This window comes from Chelonia mydas, chromosome 1 (assembly GCF_015237465.2).
Source record: "Chelonia mydas isolate rCheMyd1 chromosome 1, rCheMyd1.pri.v2, whole genome shotgun sequence".
In the NCBI taxonomy this organism is placed as follows: Eukaryota; Metazoa; Chordata; order Testudines; family Cheloniidae; genus Chelonia; species Chelonia mydas.
In genome coordinates, this window is record NC_057849.1 from 231326852 (window position 1) to 231349941 (window position 23090).

At 39.7% G+C, this 23090-nt stretch overlaps 1 protein-coding gene across 17 annotated transcripts in view; it reads right to left on the reverse strand.

Moving 5' to 3' along the window:
• Positions 1-23090, reverse strand: part of SOX5 (SRY-box transcription factor 5) — a 402743-nt gene that overhangs the window by 297621 nt on the left and 82032 nt on the right. For 9 of the 17 annotated variants that reach the window (XM_043538849.1, XM_037915826.2, XM_037915808.2 and 6 more), the window contains exon 2: positions 11000-11231. In XM_043538849.1, the coding sequence (XP_043394784.1) occupies positions 11000-11230 (231 nt within the window). In that variant the 5' untranslated portion in view covers position 11231. Of the gene's footprint in view, positions 1-10999; positions 11232-17472; positions 18053-23090 lie in introns of those variants that run through there. The other 8 variants (XM_037915855.2, XM_037915851.2, XM_037915863.2 and 5 more) reach the window with 3 other exon arrangements.

Below are 23090 nucleotides of genomic sequence, written 5' to 3' on the forward strand. Positions count from 1 at the left end.
AGGTAATAAGTCCAACCCTAACACTTAGGAACTCAGGCAAGTTGAGGATTTTTCACTTGGAAGTGCAGAACGGTTGATATTTCTAGTATAATGGAGATAATTTTTGAAAAATTATCATATTTATTTACAGTAGAACCCACTATGCGCTAAGTAACTTCCAAACACTCAAGGGCTTGCCTTGACTAGGACCAAAGGTCATGGCTGGCGTCATGTTGGTTAATGTTAGCTACCACGATGTTAGCCGCAATCTCTTTCCTAGTGAAGACGAGGCCAAGGAGGCCATTCCCTGTTCCAAATTATATACATAGCCTTAGATTGTGAGTATGTATTCGGATTTCTACAGTAATAAAAAAGAGGCTCTTGGCACCCCTCAAACATATTACAAAAACAAAAACCAATTAAACATCAGTTTATACATCCCAAGCTATCAAAACTGAACCCCACACCAAACGTAAAACTCCCCTCCTCCGCACCTATCTAAACATTACCAAGCTTTACCCTCTGCTGCAGCCCACACAAATGAATGTTCTTTACAGCATGTCATGATGGTCAACAGAGCAGGGGTGCTTGTTTCTGAGTGAAAGCTCACTGCAAAGAATGTTTTACCTTCTAAATACAAATTAACATCTATGCAGATCGCTATTGTGGAAGTTAGGAATGCGGAGATTGGTGGTCTCTCAAATAAGAAGGTCCCAAGTCACCTAGGGTTTCATAGGTGAAAAAACAATGACTTAAAGTCAATCTGGAACCCAACAGGCAGCCAGGGCAGGTCATGGAGCACAGCTTTTGTGTGCTGCCACTGTGAAGCAATGTTTAATAGGCTGGCCACTACATTGTGGAACAGCTTAAATTGCTGTGTTGAGGTGGTATGTAGAGTACGTTGCAGTAATCCACTCCTGAAGTGTCAGAGGATTTTGTCCTTTCTGTGTATCCCTTATTATTTCATGTCATCAAAGCCCCAATTCTACAAAGGGCTCTAGAATAGTCACTCCATGAGGAATCAAATTAAATAAGCCCCCATACCAGCATAAAGGCCCATGCAGGCACATCTTTTTGCAACGTCAGGACCTTAACATTTCAAGAGGAGGAGTGTTTCTGTTTGTGTAGCACCTCAACACACTTAGGGCATGATATAAACAATGGTAATGGTGTTATGTAAAGCTTTTAATGGCACTTGTTTCAAATAATCTGCATAATTATTTTGTTGCTTCTCCTATTGTCTTTGGTCTACAAACAGTTAATTTTGTTTTAAAGCCATCTTTCCCTGAGGCTGGCTTGAGTTCTAAAAGCATAAAGAATGGATGTTGAAGTAAACACTACTTTCACAGATAATGATAGCATTGTTTATGGTACTATGGCAAAGTCATCCTTGGTTAAATTAGGCACAAACTCCAGCCAGTTATGTCCAACTGCTTTATTTTGTGATGTTAACTTCACAAGATTCATTGAGGTTGCTGTGCTTACATAACAGAGGAGATGCCTCATCTGCTCACATGTACTGTATTTAAACAGTAATTAGGAACAACACACTTAACCTCTTTATAATAAAGCAGGACAACAAATACAGGCCAAACAGTTTAGGTAAGGGCTGAGCTTGCCACCAATCCAAAATTTTGCAGGATCCTTCTTGCTTGACAGAGGAAGTTTGGTGTCCTTTCACTTTTAACTAAAAGTGCTTTTTAGTGCTGGTCCACTGGCACTACAGCATGGCAATCTTTTTTCCATTGGGAGATTGTGCACGTTTTTGGAATTAACCTGCCTAAGTCAGGCATGCACACTTAGGCATGCCCATATTGAAATTTTGAGTCTGTGTTTTGCCAGAGGCCATTCTTCTGCCATGAAACTCCTATAAAATTGAATAAACCATTTAATCTAAGAATATGATGGAGAGGAAGTTGACATTTCACTGATACACTCAAGACAAAAGGGAGTAGTTAGTTCAGGGGGAGGGGGGGGGAAGCATGGTTGGATGACATGATGGTTAAAGTGCCAGCAGCTGCCTGGAGCCATATCAGTACTCTCACCATTATTACCACTGCTGGAGCTGCAAGTGTTAACAAAGGGAGGTAAATTTAGGCTAGACAGAGCCTAAGGAAGGTTAATTTGTAGGACCTGGGAAAACGTGCTTAAATTAAAGGGAATAAGATGAGAAAAATCAAGATGGGGGGGGGGAAGAGGAGAGAGGGTGGAAGAGAAAGGAGTACTCACAATAGATATAAATATTAAGTAGAGAAGTAACATCTTAATAATAGAGAGTCACATGTTTGGATTAGATCGCAGGGAAATTCCTAAAAGGAAGTTGCTACGGAACAATCACTGTTAGATAATAGTCTTTACTGAGACAGTCTATCAAGTAAGGTGTTCAAAGAAGGGGTTGAGCAGAAATGGGCTTAATGCAAAGAAAAGTTTTGTGTAATGCTAGCAGTAAATGCATTGGAGGTGATGAATGCATCAATTACTATGGCCAGTTCATCATCTGGGAAAATGGGAAGAAATTTTGTTCAGGTTAAAGGTGGAGTTCCACATTTTTTACAACAGGAGCTGTCTGGTCATCTAGCTGTAATGATGAGTTAAACAGGACCCCAAGGTTTAGATGTGCTGGGACAGAGAACTTTAGTGTTCCTGGCTAGTTCTTAAAAGCATTACCCTTTTTTCATCAGCATCTCCTCAGACTTCTCCTCAATTATAGTCTGAGGCAGCTAATCCTCATCCAGATGCTAATCTCCTCTAAACATGGTGACATCCATGAGATGGCATTGGCTGTGTCTGTGGAAAATAAGATATACAGCCGGGTGCCAGGAGTAGTGTTGGCACTGAAGGCTCTGTCTCAATCTCTCGCTAAGTGAAGTCAGATAGCTGTTGAAGAGAAGGAAGAACAGAATAGATCCTTGCAGGACCACACAGGTGATGGATTTGGGTAAGAGGAGCTGTTGTTCATAACCACTCTCTGGGCTTTGGTGGAAAGGAATGATTGGAGCCATTGTAGCGCTGTACCCGCTACTTCAGCTTGTCACGCACGTAGATCGCAACACTTTCTCCATTGCCATGAAAAGATTATCCTTAGTGCCACAAGGGCTTTCTCCATGCCCTGGTTTGAAGCGTCTAGGTTACCAATAGATGCCTTGTGTTGCTGGAGCGTGGCTGTCACTACAGTCTCAATGAGTTTGCCAAGGGATGGGAAGTTAGACATAGGACATTAATTTAAGATGTCCACTTCCAGGGTTGGGTTTTTGACAACTGGAAGAGCTGCTGCTTCTTCTTCCAGGAAGGTTGGAAGGTTTATTTCTTGGAAGGTGTTGATAATTGCTGTTAGTAGTGTGCCTAATTATTCTTCATTGGCTGTCACCATTCAGGAAAGGGACAGATCTGTTTCACAGATGGTAGGTCAAGTACTCCTAAGGATTTCAAGTTGGTTGTACCCAGTTCGTTTCTGTATAATTTTTCAGCTACCTAAATGAATCAGGTGTCTGCTAGTATTTATGTGAGAAGTTTAAATGACGGCTGTGTCTAATATTAAGTCATTGAATTGAAGGTTAGGTGTGCCTACAATTGCAAACAATGGATACACATGAGTTCCCACCGCTTCTATAAAACAAAGGTGTTTACTTTTCAGGTGATTATTTTCTGCTTAACTGATTTCAAATGGACCTATTAAAAAATGAGTGCTTTACACTAAGGCTATGTCTACACTACTGACCTTTGCAGTGGTACAGCTGTACCACTGCAGATACAGCTCTCCTGTGCAGCCGCTCTATGCCGGCAGGAGAGAGCTCTCCCACCACCATAATTAAACCACCCCCAATGAGCGGCGGTAGCTATGTCAGTGGGAGAGCTTCTCCCCCCGACATAGTTCTGTCCACACCAGCAGGTCTGTCAGTGAAACTTTTGTTGGCCGGGGTATGTGTGTGTGTGTTTTTTTCCACACCCGACCGACAAAAGTTTTGCCAACGAAAGTGCGAGCGTAGACAGCCTCAGATACTCAACCTCAACCTGCCATCCCTCCCCCCACACATCACACATGCCCCTCTGATTTTGTGGCCATGAAAACTGAAGTCACCCCTCTGCATAAATTTCAAAGAATCTATAAATAGAAAGGTTGGCTTCAGCTACTTATATTTATCGCTTTAAGTACATTTCTAGCCCTTTTGTTTGAAAGTTATCATTGGAATTTTTTCCTATAGTGATTTTCCTCTGTAATCAGGAGTCACTTATTGTCCTTAGAGACCCAAACAGGCCTTTTGGCTCCTAATCAAACCCTAGCCACAGGTCCCTTGCTTTGGAGATGGGACCCCAGACCAATTCACAGCTGTTGGGGAGGAGTTGCTTCCTTCACAGACTGCTGCCAATGGGCCACCTCAGATTTCAACCTGACTGCCTCTCAGCCAATTATTTTTGCTAGGATAGTACATCTGCTATGAAGTTTAGGTGACCACTGTACACAAAGAGGCAATATGGCCTGGTGGACAAAGCACAAGGCTGGAAGCAAGGGACTCCTATGTGACAACACTGTCCCTCAATCACTCAGTGGCCTTAATTTCTGCCTTAGTTTCCTCATCTGAAAAACTGAGATATTGTATCTGGTTTACTTTCCTCCTCACAAAGGTGTTGTGATAATTAATTCACTGCTGTTTGTAACGTACTATATAACTGTGAATAGACAGCATGTACAGAAATAAATGAGGGCAGGAATGAAGACAAACAGAGGAATACAGCTTATAACACAGGACAGACAGAGGCTAGTAAAACTTAAATACAGTGGTGATACTTTGTGTGCTGTACATGTGAAGTGCCCCAAAGCTTTCCCTAGCCCCCTCACTACTGGACCCTATGGATTAAATGGAATTGACAAGGACCGTACTGCGTAACTTCACGAGCTATGTGATCAGTCCTAACTGATTCTTCTGCACATTTCCTCATTCCTGAAAGCCTAGGGGTAGTTTTCTGAAACAATACAAGTGTAAAGATTGAAAAGATCAAACTAAGATACAAACCTAGAATTATATGTATGGAAACAGCTTTCATGTGCTACTTTGTGATGACATTTATATTGCAATGTTTGTAACAGTGCATTTTCATCCTATGATAAGTATCAATTTCTCATAAAAAGAAAAGAACACCACAAAACCCCACAAAGACGCAAATTTATCGCCATTTTTGCTTTGTTTTAATTGAACTAGCCTTGTTCACATAAACTTGTCCAGTTCTTATAGAAACAACAGTTTATACCTTAAACTGTGAAAGTAGGAGTGTATGTGTGTGTGTAATTATGGTAACTACTAACAATTTCATACTGCCACATTGCACATATGGCTTTTAAGCTAGCTTTATCTGAATCTTTGTGAATCTATTCTCCATGCTATTAAATTGAGCACATTCCTCGTTGTTCAAAAGTAATTACACTTTTGTCTAGCGTGTAGGAGACTGCTCTCCCCAAACAATGAAATTCTCATTATTAGAGCAAGCACAATAACTGCACTGGTGTTCACAACACTGTGCATTGTATCATCACAATAACTTATCCTATACTTGGAAAGGTACATTGGAAATTTGAATTTCTCTAAAAGCTCTTTAAAAAAAAACCCACTATTTTCCATAGTATAATTAGGATCCTATTCTAACATTTTAAAAACCTATACACGTTCTCCCTGCAACTTCTGAGTAGCAGCTTAAGTGCTCTGGCTGCACATTATTTTGACCCAAGAACATTCAAAAAATGTGTGTATAACCACTGATCTACTGGCAAAGTGTAGGCCAAGACGTATGCATGCATAAAGGCAAAACTCAAAAAGAGTATTGGGGAGTCTCTTATTTTTGAGCAAATGGAAGAATAGCACAAAACAATGTGCAGGTTAAGCTTTTTCATTATTCTGATTCTTAATATCATCCAAATGTCTCAAAATACTTTCCACTTATGCAAGAATCACTTAATTAACTGAAAGCAGTCACTTCTAGGGTCAAACACTGAAAGTATTTAACAATGTACAGCAACATTTCAGGCCAATTTAAGTCAAAAACTTAAGGTGCATACTGGATCCAATTGAAACTGAAGAGGCAATGTAGATTGGCAAATGTAGTTACCCAGAGTGGAATACAACAAGGGCAATGGCACAAACACCCCTGATCTTGCCAAAGGATCTTTTAACGTCAAGAGGTTAAAACTCTGATTTTACATCTCATCTACTCTTTGAACAATATTCAAGAAGAAATAGTCTCTACCCTTTTGGAGAACGATCATCAAAATGTTCACAGTATAGTTTATCAATTACTATATTTTGAATCCTGCCACTTCTTATGTCTAAAACACTGCTGTGGTCACTGCTGGTTCCCATTACTACACTTTGAAGATGACACAAGGGCGCTTTGTATGTATGCATATGCCAACATGAGGCAGATCAATCGTAATTAAATAAAAAAAATCCCAGAACTTTTGTCAGAGAAGGGTCAAATGCTACCAGTTATATTAGGGTACTGCATCTTTGAATGGGGGTAGGAGTGGGGGGGGGGGGGGGAGTCTTCAAAAGAAATGGAAATGCATAGTTTAATCCTGCAGTGCATTTCAGCTAAGGCTAGTTGTGGGCCTGCTATTAACTTTAAGGAGAGCCTCTATATATTTTAAGGCAAAGAGTTGGTCTTGTACTTCCTTCCCTTGAGCCTTTGGCTCAGATTCTGACAGTTTACCCTTTTTCAAGAGCATGGACTAGACTTTTCATATTTAGAATTATTTCTTGCTTGATTTTTTCCCTGAGCATTCACCTCTCACAGTTCTTGGTTGCAGTTACTTTAATTGGGGGAAAAATGTGTTTGCATTTTCTTTTTCAAGTCACCAGGATTTTTGTCATTTTTCTCTGGGATCATCTGGATCTGGATAAAAATGTCTGGAAGATGGATAAATAGATGGCTAGTTTCTTCCTCAAGCAGGAGGAAATTTGAGATAGTTTTGCCTCCGTCTCAGAAAAAGCCTCTCTTTGGTTTACGTCCCTGCCTCTCAGATGTATTGTTCAATTCCAAGGAAGATATGGAGATGGAGCTCTCCAACTCCTCTGAAGATTTGGCCGAGTCTAGAAAACTCCCTCCTTCTCTGGGGTTCTGCCTTCCTGTCCTTTGGACCTATGTCTCTGCACTGAAGTTCAGAGACAGAAGTTTCCAGGACATGGGCTAGAGTAACAGGGCTTGCTCTTGCTCAGGAAGGCAAATCCTAGGGAAGTCTGAGGTCAGGCAGATTCTCCAATGGCCCTTCTGTTGGAATGGATCATCATCTCATAGGTCTTAGGATATCCCAGCCATTGTTCCCCCTAATTTTTGACAGGCTGTTTGTGCAAAAAATTTCTTCTGTGCAAATCGTTGTGCAAGCAGTGTTTCGCCATGCGTGCACACAGCTTAGAGGGAACAGTGATCCCAGCTCAGGGGCAGTGGAACTGGGGGGCCTAGCACCCTTACATTGAAAATATTCTGCAGGCTCTGCCTGCATATAACTTCTACATGCTGGGGATTAGGGACAGAGGCAAAAGTGGGACCCAGAGAAGCTTGAATGGGCCTGGAAGAACATAGGACCTTCCTTCCTAGCCTGGAGCTGAGTGCCTGCCCTTCCTCCCCTCATTCCCCTCCTATCCCTCTGTGTCCCTGTCCCAGCTGGTGGGAATTATAAAGGGAAGCCCAGGTGAGAGTGACCTATCAAATAAAGGGAAAAATTCAGCCCCTGCTGAAGATGCAACGGTGAGTGATGAGTAGAAAGATGAGGCATGCCAAGAGGCTCCTTACTCCGTAGGTGGTTCTCCAAGTCTGAGTTTCTTTGCTATTCTTCTTCCATAACCAGGTGCTGGGCAATGGAGCATAAGGAGATGGTGGTGGTGGAAAGGAGCAGTGCTGTGAACAGCAACGGCTGATGATACAACCCTGGACAATTTCATGCCTGTTCTGGATGGCTTAGCTCTGGATTTACTTCTGCTGGTTTTATCCCCACAGCTGCAAGCAGGCTGTAGGCCAAGCGTAAAAAGACCTGGGGACCTTTTGATACTGAAATATCTATTTTTTCCAGAGCCAAGCCACGAATGTCTCCCACGAGGCACCCATTGAGAGATGAAGCAGACAGCATACAATTTGTTCATGAGGGATGCAATGAGGTAAGGAGTGCCTTATAACTTGGGCTTAAGACTGGCTAGATGCCTGGGCAGTGTTGGTCCGGTTGTGCCTTCTAAGAAGGCTTGGCAGAATTTGCTTTTTATTTAATTTTGACAGATTAAAAAAACCAATATTATTTATTGATTTAAATTTCCCATGGTTGCACAAAATTATGGGGGGGGGGTTCAGACAATTATTTAGTGACAGTGGATGTTGAGATTCAAAATGTTAAAGCTTTATAAACTGTTAAAACACAAATTGTCAACATCACATGTCAAAATATATCACGTAAACATCCTGAACTCAAACTCCAACAAATTCCCAAGCAGTACTTTTCTTACTTTGCCTCTGTAAATTTTGATAATTGATGGAAACATTTTCTTGTTGATGCTTGTATGTGTGATGAAAGCAACATTTACTGATAAAAAATGAATCCTTCCAAGCCTACCTACAATATACTGGAGAGATCTGTAAAAGGTATATCCTGTGAAGGCCATCATACAGCTGTAAAATGAGAATGCCAGGATTACTAGCAGAGTCAGTCAGTGTAGTACACAAGTTGTTAAGGAGCGTGAGACTGCTAGAAACTCTCCTGATAAAATACCATTGGCCTACACTGCATGTGTGCGCACACCTGGATTTACAGTACCAAATCGGATAGGAACAGTTCAAGTAGTGGAATAATGACCCTTGTAGTGCTGCCAAGGTGAATAGGCTCTATGGGGATAGATCCAGTAAGTGCTGATCACACAGGTTAAAGCCACTTACAAGTTGTCACAGCTCTGTGCTCATGTTTTTTCTCTGCGAGATATCAAAGGTGGGGGGAAAGAGGGACAGAGGGAAAGAACAGGGATCATATTACATGTATATTGCTTATTTGCACTGATCACTTCACTCATTGTGCATGAACTACCACTTCTTTCACATGTCAGGGCAAAAAAAACAAACCCTCACCCCTGTGCACATACAAGAAGAAACTGCTTCAAATGCACATGCTATCAATACATTCCATACAACAAAACTGTCTGAAATGTGCAGTATAAAAGTATTATTAGATGATACAGTATGTTATTTTGGTGTTCAATTAAGGCCAATGTCTTGCAGGAAGTCACAATAGATGACTACTCTGGACCTTTCTAGTCTTTAAAATAAATAAATCTATGCATGAATAATAATACAAGTCAGTCAAACTATGGTTGAATGTTTCAGCAATGTCCAGAGAGAACACACTGCGGGGCTCCTTAGAGGACAAGTTATATTTACTCATTTAGGGCTTAGTCCTCTACTATTGAAGTCGGTGGAAGGTATGCCTCTGAATTCAGTGGCAGCAGGAAAAGGCCTTTATATTTGAGAAAGCATCTATCCTGGGTTTAGGTGCTGTACAAGATTGAAAATCCAAACCATAATGCCAAAGAAAATTTTAAGAGACAAGGGATCTCACACCAGGTCAAAATACAACATAGTCCATACGACAGTAAAGCCCAGTGTTCCTTTGACTTTAATGGCACATTAATGAATAACATCTGCACAGCACGTGTGGTAGAGGATCAGAAGCAAGCAAGTTTAAAAAAAAAAAAAAAAAGCATAATAGCACCCCTGAGCAATCTCCCCCACAAGGTTGTTCTCCAATTTTAAGTTGAGAGAGCAATATAAAATTGAATGGAAGGAAAAAAAAAAGAAGCAAGTTTTTTCATCTAGAAAAGCAGCTCCAGTGGAAACACACTCACTTTCAAAAAAAGGGGTGGAGCGGGGGGATTTTTAATGTAGAGCTTGTTGCACATCTGTTATGAGCTGTAATAGCTTAAATAGAACTATGGAGTTGTCACAGTCTTTTGTGATAATAAACTGACACTTATTGTATCATTCATTTTTTAAAGTTTTCAGATATACTGGACCAAAGGTTATCTTTATTTAAAGTAAAATTGAGAGTGAATGTAGCCCTCCTGAAAGCTGGGGACTAAAGCAAAGTTAGTCACATTTTCACAGGCAAGTGTTGTGCAAACATCTTCCCAGCATAGATATCCGTCAGTACACCTCAGCCCTGGTTTAAATACCTCCCTGATTTTCCACCTCCATTAAAAAAAAAAAATTACAATATTCTAAACATGTCAACTTACAATTAATGGGACTGCAATATCAGAGTGGAACATGGGAATGGGCTTTTTGGTTTGTTTTTAAATAAGGACAGTCCTGGGCTTCCAATGGACTTCTAATTTTGGTCAACTGGATCAAAGTCCATGAGTTGGTTTGGCGAAGTGTACGTATGACTGTTAGTTTACAGGTATGTTGGCTTCTTTCTAAGTGAGGATTTGAACCAAGGTCTCCTGATGTGAAAGGCTGGAAATAAGAAAATTAGCAAATTCATGTATAATTAAACCACCATGTGCAAGACATCAGCAGATCCAACTTCAACTTTTAAAAACAAAACCCAAAGTCAAGTCTCTGTTGCTCTATTTTATCCTTCATTCACCCTCTTGTGCTAGATGTTCCATAGACCTCAATGTATGCATTACACTCCACATGCTAGGCCAAATATTGCTTTCACTAATGATGGTCTAAATCCAGAGTATCTACTAGTAAATGAACAGATACACTCTGGATTTCTGTAATTAAGAGCAAAATATAGTGCCCTCTGAGCTAAAATAAATGAACAAACTGAGGTGAGCGAAAGTGGAGTTTGATACTTAACAGAATGATTTAGCATTGGCAGTGGGGGTGGCAGGCAGTCCAGCTAGGTCAAAACTTTCACATTATTGTAGTATGGTGCTGTACGTGTGACTCTGAACTGAATACTGTATAAAGGGCATATCTGGATGCCAAGCTATTGTAGATGCACAATCAAAGAATGGATGTAAGCACAACAGACCATGAGCCAACCTACCATTGTATTGTGCTGAGAAGTGGGAGTCCTATGGCCACAACTCTCTTGCGTCAGCAGAGAAACTGGCTGAAATTCCTCAGAGCGAGGCTTGTTGGGAAAACTCACATGCAAGGGAAGGTGAAAGGCTGGGAGCCCGTCACTCTCCTCTTCTTCCACTTTCTGTCTGCTTGTCACCATGGCTACCTCTCCATCTGCTTCCCCATACGGAGAGGCTGGTCGCTTGGAAGACATCCTGGAAGGAACAAAAGAGGAGAAAATAATGAAACCTCCAAATAAATCCTTAATGCCGTCATTGTGTGGTTAGGGGCCATTGTAACAGAAATGCCTTTTTTGTGCTGGCAGAGAGCAGGAAACCATCCAAATACCACTGCAAAGCATACACAATCAGGAACAATGGCCAAGCAGGTAGCAACAGAACAGTGCTTGTTTGTTGTGAGAATAATACACTAATACAGCACTCTCTTGTATTCCAGCTTCTTAAACATGAAAATTCACCTAAGAACACTGTATAATGAAATGCAATTCCTTTTTAAAAATACCCATCTAGTTTTACATTTTGCAAGAGCCTACAGAAAATGGATCGTCTCCCAGGACAAACTAGCATCAACTTCGCTTTTAAAGGACAATAATCTGTTTTGTTCTAGTGATATCCAAGAAAGTAAAGTAAAATTAAAAAAAAAAAAAATCTTGCTTTCAAGCTAAAATTTTTGTGTTTCTAAAGCCACCTATCAAAGTGAAGGGTAAAATATAGTATTGTTGGAAGAAACTTATAAGGTTCACAAGTCTAGTGTTAATAAGTATCTAAACATTTGGATTCTTAAACTATCTAAACTGCCTGACACTACAAAAATTGGATTCTAAGGATTGAATAAAGATTACCTGTCAAGATATCCTGTACTTGCAATTTACAGTTGGATCAGAAATATCATAAGAGTAGAATATATAGAACACACATAAAACATACATAGAAAAACCACACCCAAACTTTCAGTCAAAACTTGGACCCCCTAAAAAAAAAAATTCACAAAATAGTACAATTAACTTCTTACATCCTTTTGCATCTCCTGTTTTCAGAGGAGACCAGAAAAATCAAAATATCATGAGAAAAGCTATATTCATCATGGTATTTCCATCCAAACCAAGCAGTAATAAAAAGCTCACAAGATAGCCCAATCCCATTAAACTTCCAACCTGGTTTCCAGAACAGAGAGTTCCAGATAAGTATCCAAACATTGGGGACTTACCCAGACCTTCTGAGGTTTGCCATCACTAATTAATTTACCACTGTTCTTGAAAATGAAGGCTTGTGTGTGGCATAACGGACCTGTGTTCTAACAAGAGGCATCTGTTGTAAGGAATGGAATCAAAAGCAAGAAAGTACTGATTTTAAAGCAGGAACCCATTCAGCCAGGATATAATCATAGGGGAAGGGACAAATAAACCAGTTATATTACTAAAAACAATACTACTACTTAATGAAAAATGGATATTCATGAGATCGAAAAGTGAAGATTGTAAATAAAAAAGTTATAGGGAGAAGCTGAATGGAATAGTAAAAGACTGCTGCTCCTCCAAAGTGCAGCAATTATGATTCTAATTACACCTATTTTTACACTTTCCAGTTAAAACCTGTGTTTCAAAAGTCCAGCAGCCTCTTCAACCACATGTGGGGCTGCTGTGATGTGAAGCATGTCCAAACGATTTGGCATATTGAGCACAAAATGGCTCTTAGCAGCAGTCAACTGGGTCTGAAAACAAACAGTGACTTTAAAACAGTCCTTTGTTGTGACTTATTTTGCTTTTAATGATCTCATTTTTAGTTCTGCCCCCTAAGCCACATTAGATTATATTAAGAAAACTCAGACCCCCACAAAAAACCCACAGAACCTACACTTAGACTGGAGATATGCAACTACCTATATGTAGAGAAACAGCTTGTATTTTCTGTCTTATTCCAACGGACTAGCATCTTTTATATAGATCACCTAAATTCTGTTTTCTAGACTCTCACATCTGTATGCCTGCTCAAATGTATGCATATGGACAGAGTTAATCAGATAGACTCTTGCTAACAGTATTGTATACTTAGCTGAGATACTTCAAGTTCTTACAGCCATGTCTGAAGTCCCAGGACCCTATTCCCCTGCTACAGAATCCATGAGAGTTATTCATATTCTGCAGTAGAAGAGACAGAAACCTATGTTTAAATTTTCAAAAGTGATTTTGAGTGCCTGTTTTTGGTTACTCACTTTGAGATGCCTTAAAAAGACTTGTTTTTTAGGAAGTCTTCGGCCTGGGTTACACTGGGGAGGGGTGGGGGGGGGGCAGGGTTCGAACTAAGATACGCAACTTCAGCTACGCTATTTGCGTAGCTGAAGTGGAAGTATCTTAGTTCGACTTACCTGGCCATCCTCACGGTGGCGAGTCGACCGCGGCGGCTCCCCCGTCGACTCCGCTTACTCCTCCTGCCGAGGTGGAGTACAGGCATTGATTCGGGGATCGATTTATCGCGTCTAGACGAGATGTGATAAATCGATCCCTAACAGATCGATCACTACCTGCCAATCTGGCGGGTAGTGAACACCTACCCTTACTGTCTGAATATCGGGGTCGTTTATAGTGTGTCAAGCTGGGCATCTGAAAATTGAGGCACTCAAAAACATTAGTCACTTTTGAAAGTGTAGGCTCTAGATTTTAAAGTGTAGCTAATGCCATGAAAAAATACTGTAAGCTACTGTCAAAATCCTCCACAGCGATACATGTTGTACCCTTTTATCCACAGTTAGGATCCCTTATCTGAAATGAGGGTCTCTTCCATATACTCTGCACCCAACTTGTGTGAAGAACTTTCACTGGCGTTAACATAGAATAAATGCAAATGATGTCACACAGTTCCACTGTGTAGTAGGAAGAGGGGAATCTGCCGAGCATTTCAAAGTTCTTCTACTAGCTCCACCCCTGAATATCTAGTTCCCTCTACAGTGCTCAATTAGCTTGCCAGGATTCATTGCCACCTCCTGCTGGCCACTGCTTCCAAAGGGAACAATTTAAGTTCTTGCAGGAAAATATAAAGAAGGGAAGGGAGTGGGGAAGAGATAGGTGACACATTCTTATTTATTTTTAATACAGAATACTATATTTTTGGTCCACAACACCATGGGCCAGACTTTGAACCATAGTGCAAAGGGAGAGGGCACAAGAAACTCTCTCCTATTTTGCCCAGCCCCTATAAGGTCCAATCACAGTTGCTACTGCAACTGTGATAAGTGTTTGACAGAGAGCAAGGACTGCTCCCTTCATGCCCTACCCACCCTAATGCAAGAGCGACAGGTAAGCAGGTGGGTCCACAGTCCTGCTTCCAGTTTTCACTGGCTTGGAGACTGAGAAGGACACACAGAGGAAACTAGCAGCACCATTCTGAGGTATACTCTCTACACACCTATCATATGTACCAGGGAGTTCAGGGTGGGATTGTCTTACTGGCTGCAGAGCTCTGCCCTGCCCTCTACTTGAGCCAATGTAAATCTGATACAATTTGGCCCTGTCATATCACTACCACCTTTAGTATTCAATAGCAATCCTGTACAATAGAATAGTATTTACTTTTTCACTACATATATCTAGGAAACTCACACAAGTAAAGGCAGATGTGAAAACTATTCCAACCTGAAACCCCATCATAAAGGGCATAAAATGTTAGAGGCTGTAACAGCAGAAAGCATCAAATTGTTCTGATAGGTTCATGGGCAAAAAACATGACAAAATGAATTCATTCACTGCTAGTTTTTTCATTATTTCCTCAGCTTTATTGGTCTCGCTAATGAATTTTAAAGACTCCCACACTTTATATCTTTGAATTCTCTTTTTTTTCCCCCCCCTCACATTTTGAACAGCTTCATTTTCCTACTGGGCTAATGCTAGGTATTAAGTGAGAGTCACCTATCCTGCATACAAGTAACCCTGAGCTCCAGTTATAAATAATATACAAAGGAAAATGGTTAATTAGATAAAAGAGCTCAGTTGTTGAGTAACAAGGTTAGCAGGTCTATTCTTTTCCTTACCATTTTTTTTTAAATTAGGTGTGGCAAAGAATATACTGATAGAACACAAAAATGCAACCATCTTGGGCCAAACCCTCAGCCTATGGAGAGTTATATCAACTTACACCAGCTGAACATCTAGCCCTTGCTTCTCTGAGCTTTGGTTCTCAGTTACACTAGTGTAAATTGTGTGTTCATACAGAGAGCAAGAAATAGGCATAGTTGGTAAAGAAAGCTAAATAATGGACCAAATTCTGAGCTTTGATGTACACCTCTCATTGAAATCAATATGTTTCTGTGCATCGTACCAAAGACACAATTTGGTCAAAATAATAGTATGACCACAGGTAGTTAAGAGTTGAATCAGAACTGAATTTTTGCCTATCACCAATTCATTCTACCCAATATAAGCACAAGACAAAGCAATATGGTATTAATTTTCTGAGACAGACCTGAGTCCCCAAAGTTCAGAACTGCACTCACACCCCAATGCTCATGTGCATTTGGATTCAGTTTTCAGCTAGTTGTAGAGATAGGCTTGAGCTGGATCCATGTTTGATCTGAATTTGACCAAAAACTGAATTGCAACTGAGGATTTAGATCTGATGTTCCAGTCCAGACCCATTACTAATTCACCTAAGAGGACCCGTTCTGTTAGGAAATGCATCTTGGTTTGGAATGCAGAAGACAATTAGCAGATCTATCTTTTCATCAAGTGAACAAACAAGTTTGCTGTCAATAGTTACATTATTAGTTCCGTAAAATCTTATTCTTCTAACTCATGGTTGGCTAAAGTATGATCTATACTATACTATGCATGTGAGCTGACAGCAGTAGGTTCTGCTTGCCTTCAGCTCCACCTGTCCATTCACTCTCATTCAATTTATCACTTATTCTTTGTAGATTAATAGCATCAGGATTTCAGTCTTAAAGTCAAAGGGAGTTTTGCCACTGACCTCAATAGGGCCAGGATTTCCCCTGGAGAGAATAAATGCTCTGTTGCATCCAAATGCAACACCTTCTCCTCCACTGCAAGGAGTGCTGGTTCCAGCCAAACCACTTCAGTGCACCAAAGAGTAGGAGTCAATTTCTTCTAGACACATTTGAGTTTAGTGCATGGTAAATAGAGTCTTTCAAACAGGCTACACCTTTAAACAGAGGCCCATTTAAAAGTCCCCCACTATATTTCAATTTGTTCATTTGGCTTTGGATCATTTGATAAGTAATTGCATACCCTAAATAAATCCACAGAGGCAGCCAGTATTCAAGGAGATGGTGCCCTCTGGTATATAACCAACATCAATCCCAATTCAATCGCTTATTCCATAAAATTATGAAACTCTAATCTTGTTACATTCAGCAAAATACCCCAGAAATGTTTCAGATATCCACAAAGGCTTTTGAAGAAATGGCTTATCCACGTCTTTAAAAGTGACAAACACAGATGTGTCAAGAGAAAAAGATATGAGACTGTAAATCTTAACTTGTTGGGGAATTAATTAAGGGATTCATCAATCATTACACAGCTAACACCATATATATACAGCCAAAATCCCATCAGCTGCCACAACCTACAGCAATCTACAGGTTAAAAACTCCCAAAGTCCTTCTGTTCTGACTATGTATAAATGACTTTGTATAATCTAGCATTAAGACCTGTAATTATAAAACAGCATTAAAACAGGCCTGCATAGTTATGGATAATTATAGCTGGTACACTTTTTAAAGAAATAAAAAGCTTTCCCATTCAAATGCAGGCTTTGCCTTTTTGACAGCTCCAAGTCCACAGGACGTAGAGATGATTTAAATTGTACGTCAAAATTTTGACTGTGCAAGACTTTTTCCTTTTTCCCTTATCAAGAAAGGCATTGTTGTTTTCTCGCCATAACCAGGCATGACAGCTCCTGACTGCAGTCTTATAACTAGTTTCCAAATCAGCATGAAAATGCTCACCTCCTGAGTTTCTTTGCTTGCTAAAAGCAAAGTCCTTCTCATGAGCAGAGTTAAAACATTCAAACCCCTTCCACAGATAGTAGACAAAAAGCTGCATTGTGGGGCAAGAATGGACACACAGAAAAGGCTATCAAAGTTCTCACCTTCTGCAAGAATTTAGGGGTAACAAACTAATAAGGAGACCGTGACATGAATTTACTCTAAGGGCCTGATCCCCAGCTAATTGATATCAGTGAAAAGACTTCCACTGATTTCTGCAGGCTTTGGATCAGACTCTTTGTTCAATCTCCTAATGATAGCAGAGACCAAAAGGAGAAGAGCAGAGACTGCAGTGGAATCTACAGGGGCATTTTCCTGTAGTAAATGTAGTACTTATAGAAGGTGTTCAATTGGGAGCCCTGGAGACTCTGCTTTTCCACAAAACAAGAACAGATTATTAGAGTTATCAGAATTCCCCATATGCTCACCAACATATCTCACCTCTGATCACATTTAGATATGAGAGAACAGTTCTGTTCCCAGGCTCATTCAAGCTGTCCCCTCTCTGTAGAGACTCCCAATGAAGGCTGAAAACTCATGTTAATTATGGTGGTCATTTGGGCATCAAATTCCTCCCTGTTTACTTACACTAAGTAAGTGGTACCTTCCTAACCAAATAACCATATTCATTTCTTCAAGATTACCTAGATAATAAAGCTATTACTCAGTACAAGTAAGGGTGGCAGAATCCAGCATTTTGTCCCACCAGGAACTGTGCTGTGACCCCAGCTCCTTCTACACGGGTCAGTGTAGTCTGCAGAGTCTGTCTCCCAGCTTGGAGACAAAACAGTCAGCTGTGCCCAGCTCTGTTTTAGTCTTCAAGATATGCAAAAAATGTAAAAAGGTAAGAGAGCCTCTGTGTAACAAAAGTGATAGTCCTGACCTGGACTGATACTGCAGGGTCCTCTGCCCCCTGCCAGTAGCTCAAGGTTCACAGCCCTCTCTTAGGTCCTATGGTCCCCCTGAGACTAACTGCCTTTTGCAGCCATCATGGCTGTTGAGGGAGGTGTTTGTGTGTCTGTCTTTCCTCCTCTCTTACAGAGCCGGGTCCTCCTCTTATATCTTCCAGCTGGGAATGAGAGCCACTCATTAGCTGCATCTGCTGATTCCTAAACTGCTGGGCTTCTCCTTAGGCCAGGGCTTGCTGTTCCCTGACTCTACAAGCCCTTCAAGGAGCAAAGTGCCCTGCACTTCTGACAGACTTCAGATGGTAACTATTTTGAATCACTTGCAGTCTGGCTTGCAACTTTTCACTGCAACAGTTCTGCAGTTAAAAAAATTTTGTTAATCAATTAAAATGTGTGCACAAGAGTTAAGAGGAAAAATATGTCTCAGCTGTCACTCATACTGGGACAAATAATCTATTAATTATACTTTCTTAGAACATATCAATCAGCCACCTTCTTCAAATGCATGCATGTTACAAAAACTTTATTTAAAAAAAAAGTTCTGAATGGTTTTGCCTTTGCAGTGATTAAGATGACTGTTAACGAAAACTAAACTCACCGAGGTGGAAACTGTATAACAGTCTTGCACAGAAAATTATTACAGCACATAAAGTAGTTACCACTACTATCGTTAATTTTGCCTAATAATTTCCAAATTTAAACATAATATGTTCCCTCGCTCTTCTCTTTTCCAAAACTTCCACTTTTCAGGTTTGACTTTTGACTGACGGTGGGTTTTCTTGTTTTTTGTCTTAAAGTTTGAGCAAAAATAGTTCAGTTGTTTCTGCCTCAGAACAAGGTGGAGAATGGTGGGGGAAGACCCCTTCTCCATTTAAAAAAAAAAAAAAAAAGCACAATTTTAATGTATAATAGCCCTACCTGCCAGAACAGCTGGATATTTATCATATTTGTTCTTTTTCAATTTGACTGCATGTATAACTAGAAATAGTCAAAAACTTTCCATCAAAACTTTTTTGTAACTGCAAAAATTTTCACATAAATGTCTGCTTTACTTGACATTTTTCTATTTTTAATCGGAAAACTGAAAAACTGATTTTTTTTTTTTTGGTGGGGGGTAAGAGGGGGGATCAATGAAGAATTGAAATTTTCCATTGACAATAACATTATATATTTTGTTGTTGTTGAAATTTTCCATGGGAAAAAAAACCCCATCGTCTGACTAGCTCTAGTGTAACCCTTTGGGAAAAGGTGCATGCTGCATATGCACAGTATGTTATTCACAATTAGGGTGACCAGACAGCAAATGTGAAAAATCGGGACGGGGTGAGGGGGTAATAAGAGCCCATATAAGAAAAAGACCCAAAAATCAGGACTGTCCCTATAAAAGCTGGACATCTGGTCACCCTATTCACAGTATATTTTGCTAACCTTGTGAAGCATCCAGCTAATAAAGGGCTGTGCTGTAGATATGGCTCACCTAGTTATGAAGTAAAATGGTTCCTGCAGCTTTGCTGAGGCTACGAGCCCTTGCCTCAACCATTGCATCCTTTGTAAGGTGATGAAGAAGCTCTTAACAAGAGGACAAGCGCCACTCGCCTATTGTAAACCTTATATAGTTCTTTATTCATTTGTGGATCTCAAAGAAAGGTACGTATTATTTTACACTTTGCCTAGCTGAAGCACAGCAATGCTAAGTGACTTGTGCAATATCACACAGCAAATAAACATCAGCTTGAGATCTGCCAAATTTACTAGACTGCAATGTCTTGTACTGTATGTCAGTTAAAAGAACTAAAAATCTAATACCCTACCCAGAGTACAGAAACAATATAGTTTCTGTAGGATTGGACCTTGCCTCTGCAGATGTGTGCACTTTAAAGGATGAAGCTTCAGAACTTGGACTTTTGCAGTGCTCTGAGCAAGAGAAGAGCCCAATATCCAAAACGCGGCTACAATCACAGTAAACACACTAACATAATGATGCCGTGTCAAACACAATGAGCATCCATCAGCACAAACTCTGAAACAGCAGGATGCAGTCATTGTTGATGTTTCAAGTAAACTGAGCCTGATCACTGGCTTCTTGCATGCAAAGAGCCTCTGCTTGGATGATCTTGAATTAAATCCACAAGCTCACTTATTTTCTAGTATGTCCTCTAAATTAGCCCTTGCCTCATTTTATTTCTTTCCTGTTTATACCTCTACAGGCATTTCCCTGTTAATCTTTCCACTTAATAAGCATATCTTATTTTCTTCTCTTTCCTTTTCAACATTCATCCTCCTACCACAGTGGAAATTGCAGATTTTGGTGTTTGTATTTGTTTTTCTTGTAAAGGTTTATGAACTAGTCAGCATTAGGCTATTGAATGTCACAATCCCTACAACATTAGGTAAGCGTCATTCTTTTGCCAGCTGAACTACAAATTGGGATCAGATCAAATAATTAGACAATCAAAACACTGAAACCTTTGGAGCTTTATTGTAGAAACCGCTTTTTTGAAAACAATGAAAAACAATATTTCTCAGTCAACCTCCAGTGTCAGAGTGGGGAAATTGTGCTGCATGCTGGAAGGAGTCTATTCATCTTTCTCCACATACACGGACATACAAATAATTTCCATTGACATTAGTGTCAAATGCAGCAAAACACTGAGTTGTTACGTCCTCTAAGAGTTTGACCATTACGAATAGCTTACGTGTGACAGAGAAATGTGAGCAAGCACAGATTCACTTTGAAAGACTAGTTATTGTTAAAACTTTTGACTCTGCACAAGTTTGGGGGCTTACCCTTGCCCCTCCATAGTAATTGCTTAATCAAACTGAAACCAAATTCTTTACCAGCATAATGTTAAACGATGAATAATGTTAGTTAGAATCAACATTAACAGCAACAATTCCCTACCACCAGAAGCCTTGATTTCAGTATGATGAGCCATTTCTTTGACTCAGAAATCTAGTGAGAAACTGTCAGCTTCCCCCACTATTCCATGCTCTCAGACCCATGAAACCATTGCTTAATACTGTGATTTCCAAACAAACAGCTGCCCAGGTTCATGCATTAAATATTTGATCACCAAGCAACAGACACAAACCGCCACCATCTAAATACACACTGAAACTCTCTTATTTTGAAGGTATTCTTCTTTATTTTTAAAATAATAACCTTCCCTAATCAGAGGTCCTCTATAACCAGAAATGAATTTGGAACATCAAAATACACAGAAACAATTCTGGAGTTTTATTCTACTTTGCTCTAACGTAGTTTCACATCCAAGTTCAGTATGAATAGTTTCTGCTGTATTTATGTGTAATTCTAATAAACATACAGATATAAACTACATATACAAGTCTTCCCTGAATACACAAACACTTTAACACTTTTGCACCTTAACTATAGGTTTCACTCAGACTGTAATTATATACATCCCACCTATAAGTGCCACTCATATCTATGACATTTACAGAAGAAATGTATATAATTACAGTGACACCTATATATGTAAGTGAAACTTATATTTAAACAAGGGTTATATATATATGTGTGTGTGTGTGTGTGTGCACGCGCGTGACATTCATGTCCTGATCCTTCACCATTAAAATTAATGAGAAGTTTACTATTGACTTAAATGGGAACAGGATTGGGGCCTCAATGAGATCTTGTGTATGCATTTATTAGCATTATATATTATAGGCAGAACACCACTTCAGTTAAAGTGCCTAAAGTGTTTTCATTCTAAGATGTTATTTTCAGCTCTTTAACATTTACAATTTTGTTAAACCTTTTGGATTGATATTTGGCAAATACTTCCGTAGCCGAGGAGCAAATATTTTTGGAAAGATTGAGGGGGGAAAAAAATCAATCAAGCCAATTTTGAAAATAAAATAAGTGGGAAAAATGTCATTTCCTCCCATTAAGTTAAAAATGCAATCTTTTTTTGAATATAGCATCTAAGGATTTTGAAGTAAAATCTTGAAATCTGGCAAGGAGACAGGTCTTAAGTCCTAGATGTGCCTTTCAGAAGTTGATAAAAATATTGCAATTTGTGAAAGTTATGTGTTTAAATAAAAAAGAAGATTTTGCTCAGACACACTGAATTTTGTAAAGCAGAAGTTTAGCATTCTCCACACATTCCACTGGTTCTGTGTGCACACGTGTCTCTTAAGATTATTCAGAGAGAGTCATGCCTCCTTTCCTCCAATAGGGGGACTGCATATGGAATAAAATAGCAAGGTACACGGAATAAGGTAAGGCTCCTGTTTCATTGACTGCACATATTGTCAAGTGCAGAATGTTCTATTGTTGTCTTGCTAAGAGTTGAACATGCTTATATTAGATTCTCCATTTTTCTTTTTAAAAGACCTAGGCAGTAACAAAAAATACAATGTGATCATCCAATGAAAGACTGTGTTGCAATGCATATGCCCCTTTGGGTCCGGGTTTTACTTGCACAAGAGCCTTAATTTTGTCATCTTCTGACTTCTGAGTCTCTAACATTGCAATGTCATGAATATTCATACTCCCACACACGTATGCAAACGCACCCCACATATGCGCATGGTCTCCCATTGACTTCAGTGGGAACCCTGCATGCATCTGTGGGTAGTTGTTTTGGAGTGTTTCCCCCCCCCTCTTTCTCGCTATCTCTATAAATAAATAAAATAAATGTTATGTATGTATATAAACGTATGTATGTGTGTATATATAATACACACACATATATATATATATATATATATAGAAACATGCACACATGACTATAAAAGTACCTGCCAAGCCAAGTTTCAGCCACAAAGACAAACATTTGTAAAAGTTATAAACAGCTGAAAATGGCCCCTTAGTGTGTACCTGAACTATAGGTGTTGCAGTGCTTATAATACCTAGATATACACACCCACCCATAGATATAAACCACACGCACACACAACGTATCAAAATGTGAGACATATGTCTAGAGACAGTGTAACAATCCACTTGAGCACTGTGAGGAGTCTCTACTTCTATTTCTTTATACAACGTGTGGTACAAAGAACTAAAACACAGTTGTAAAAATGTGTTCACTTTAAAATCTTTGGCAGTAAAAGAAAAAAAAATTCTTGAGGCCAGCATCTCTCACTCCAGGAAAACTCAAAGGAAGTCTGCCATTCACCCTT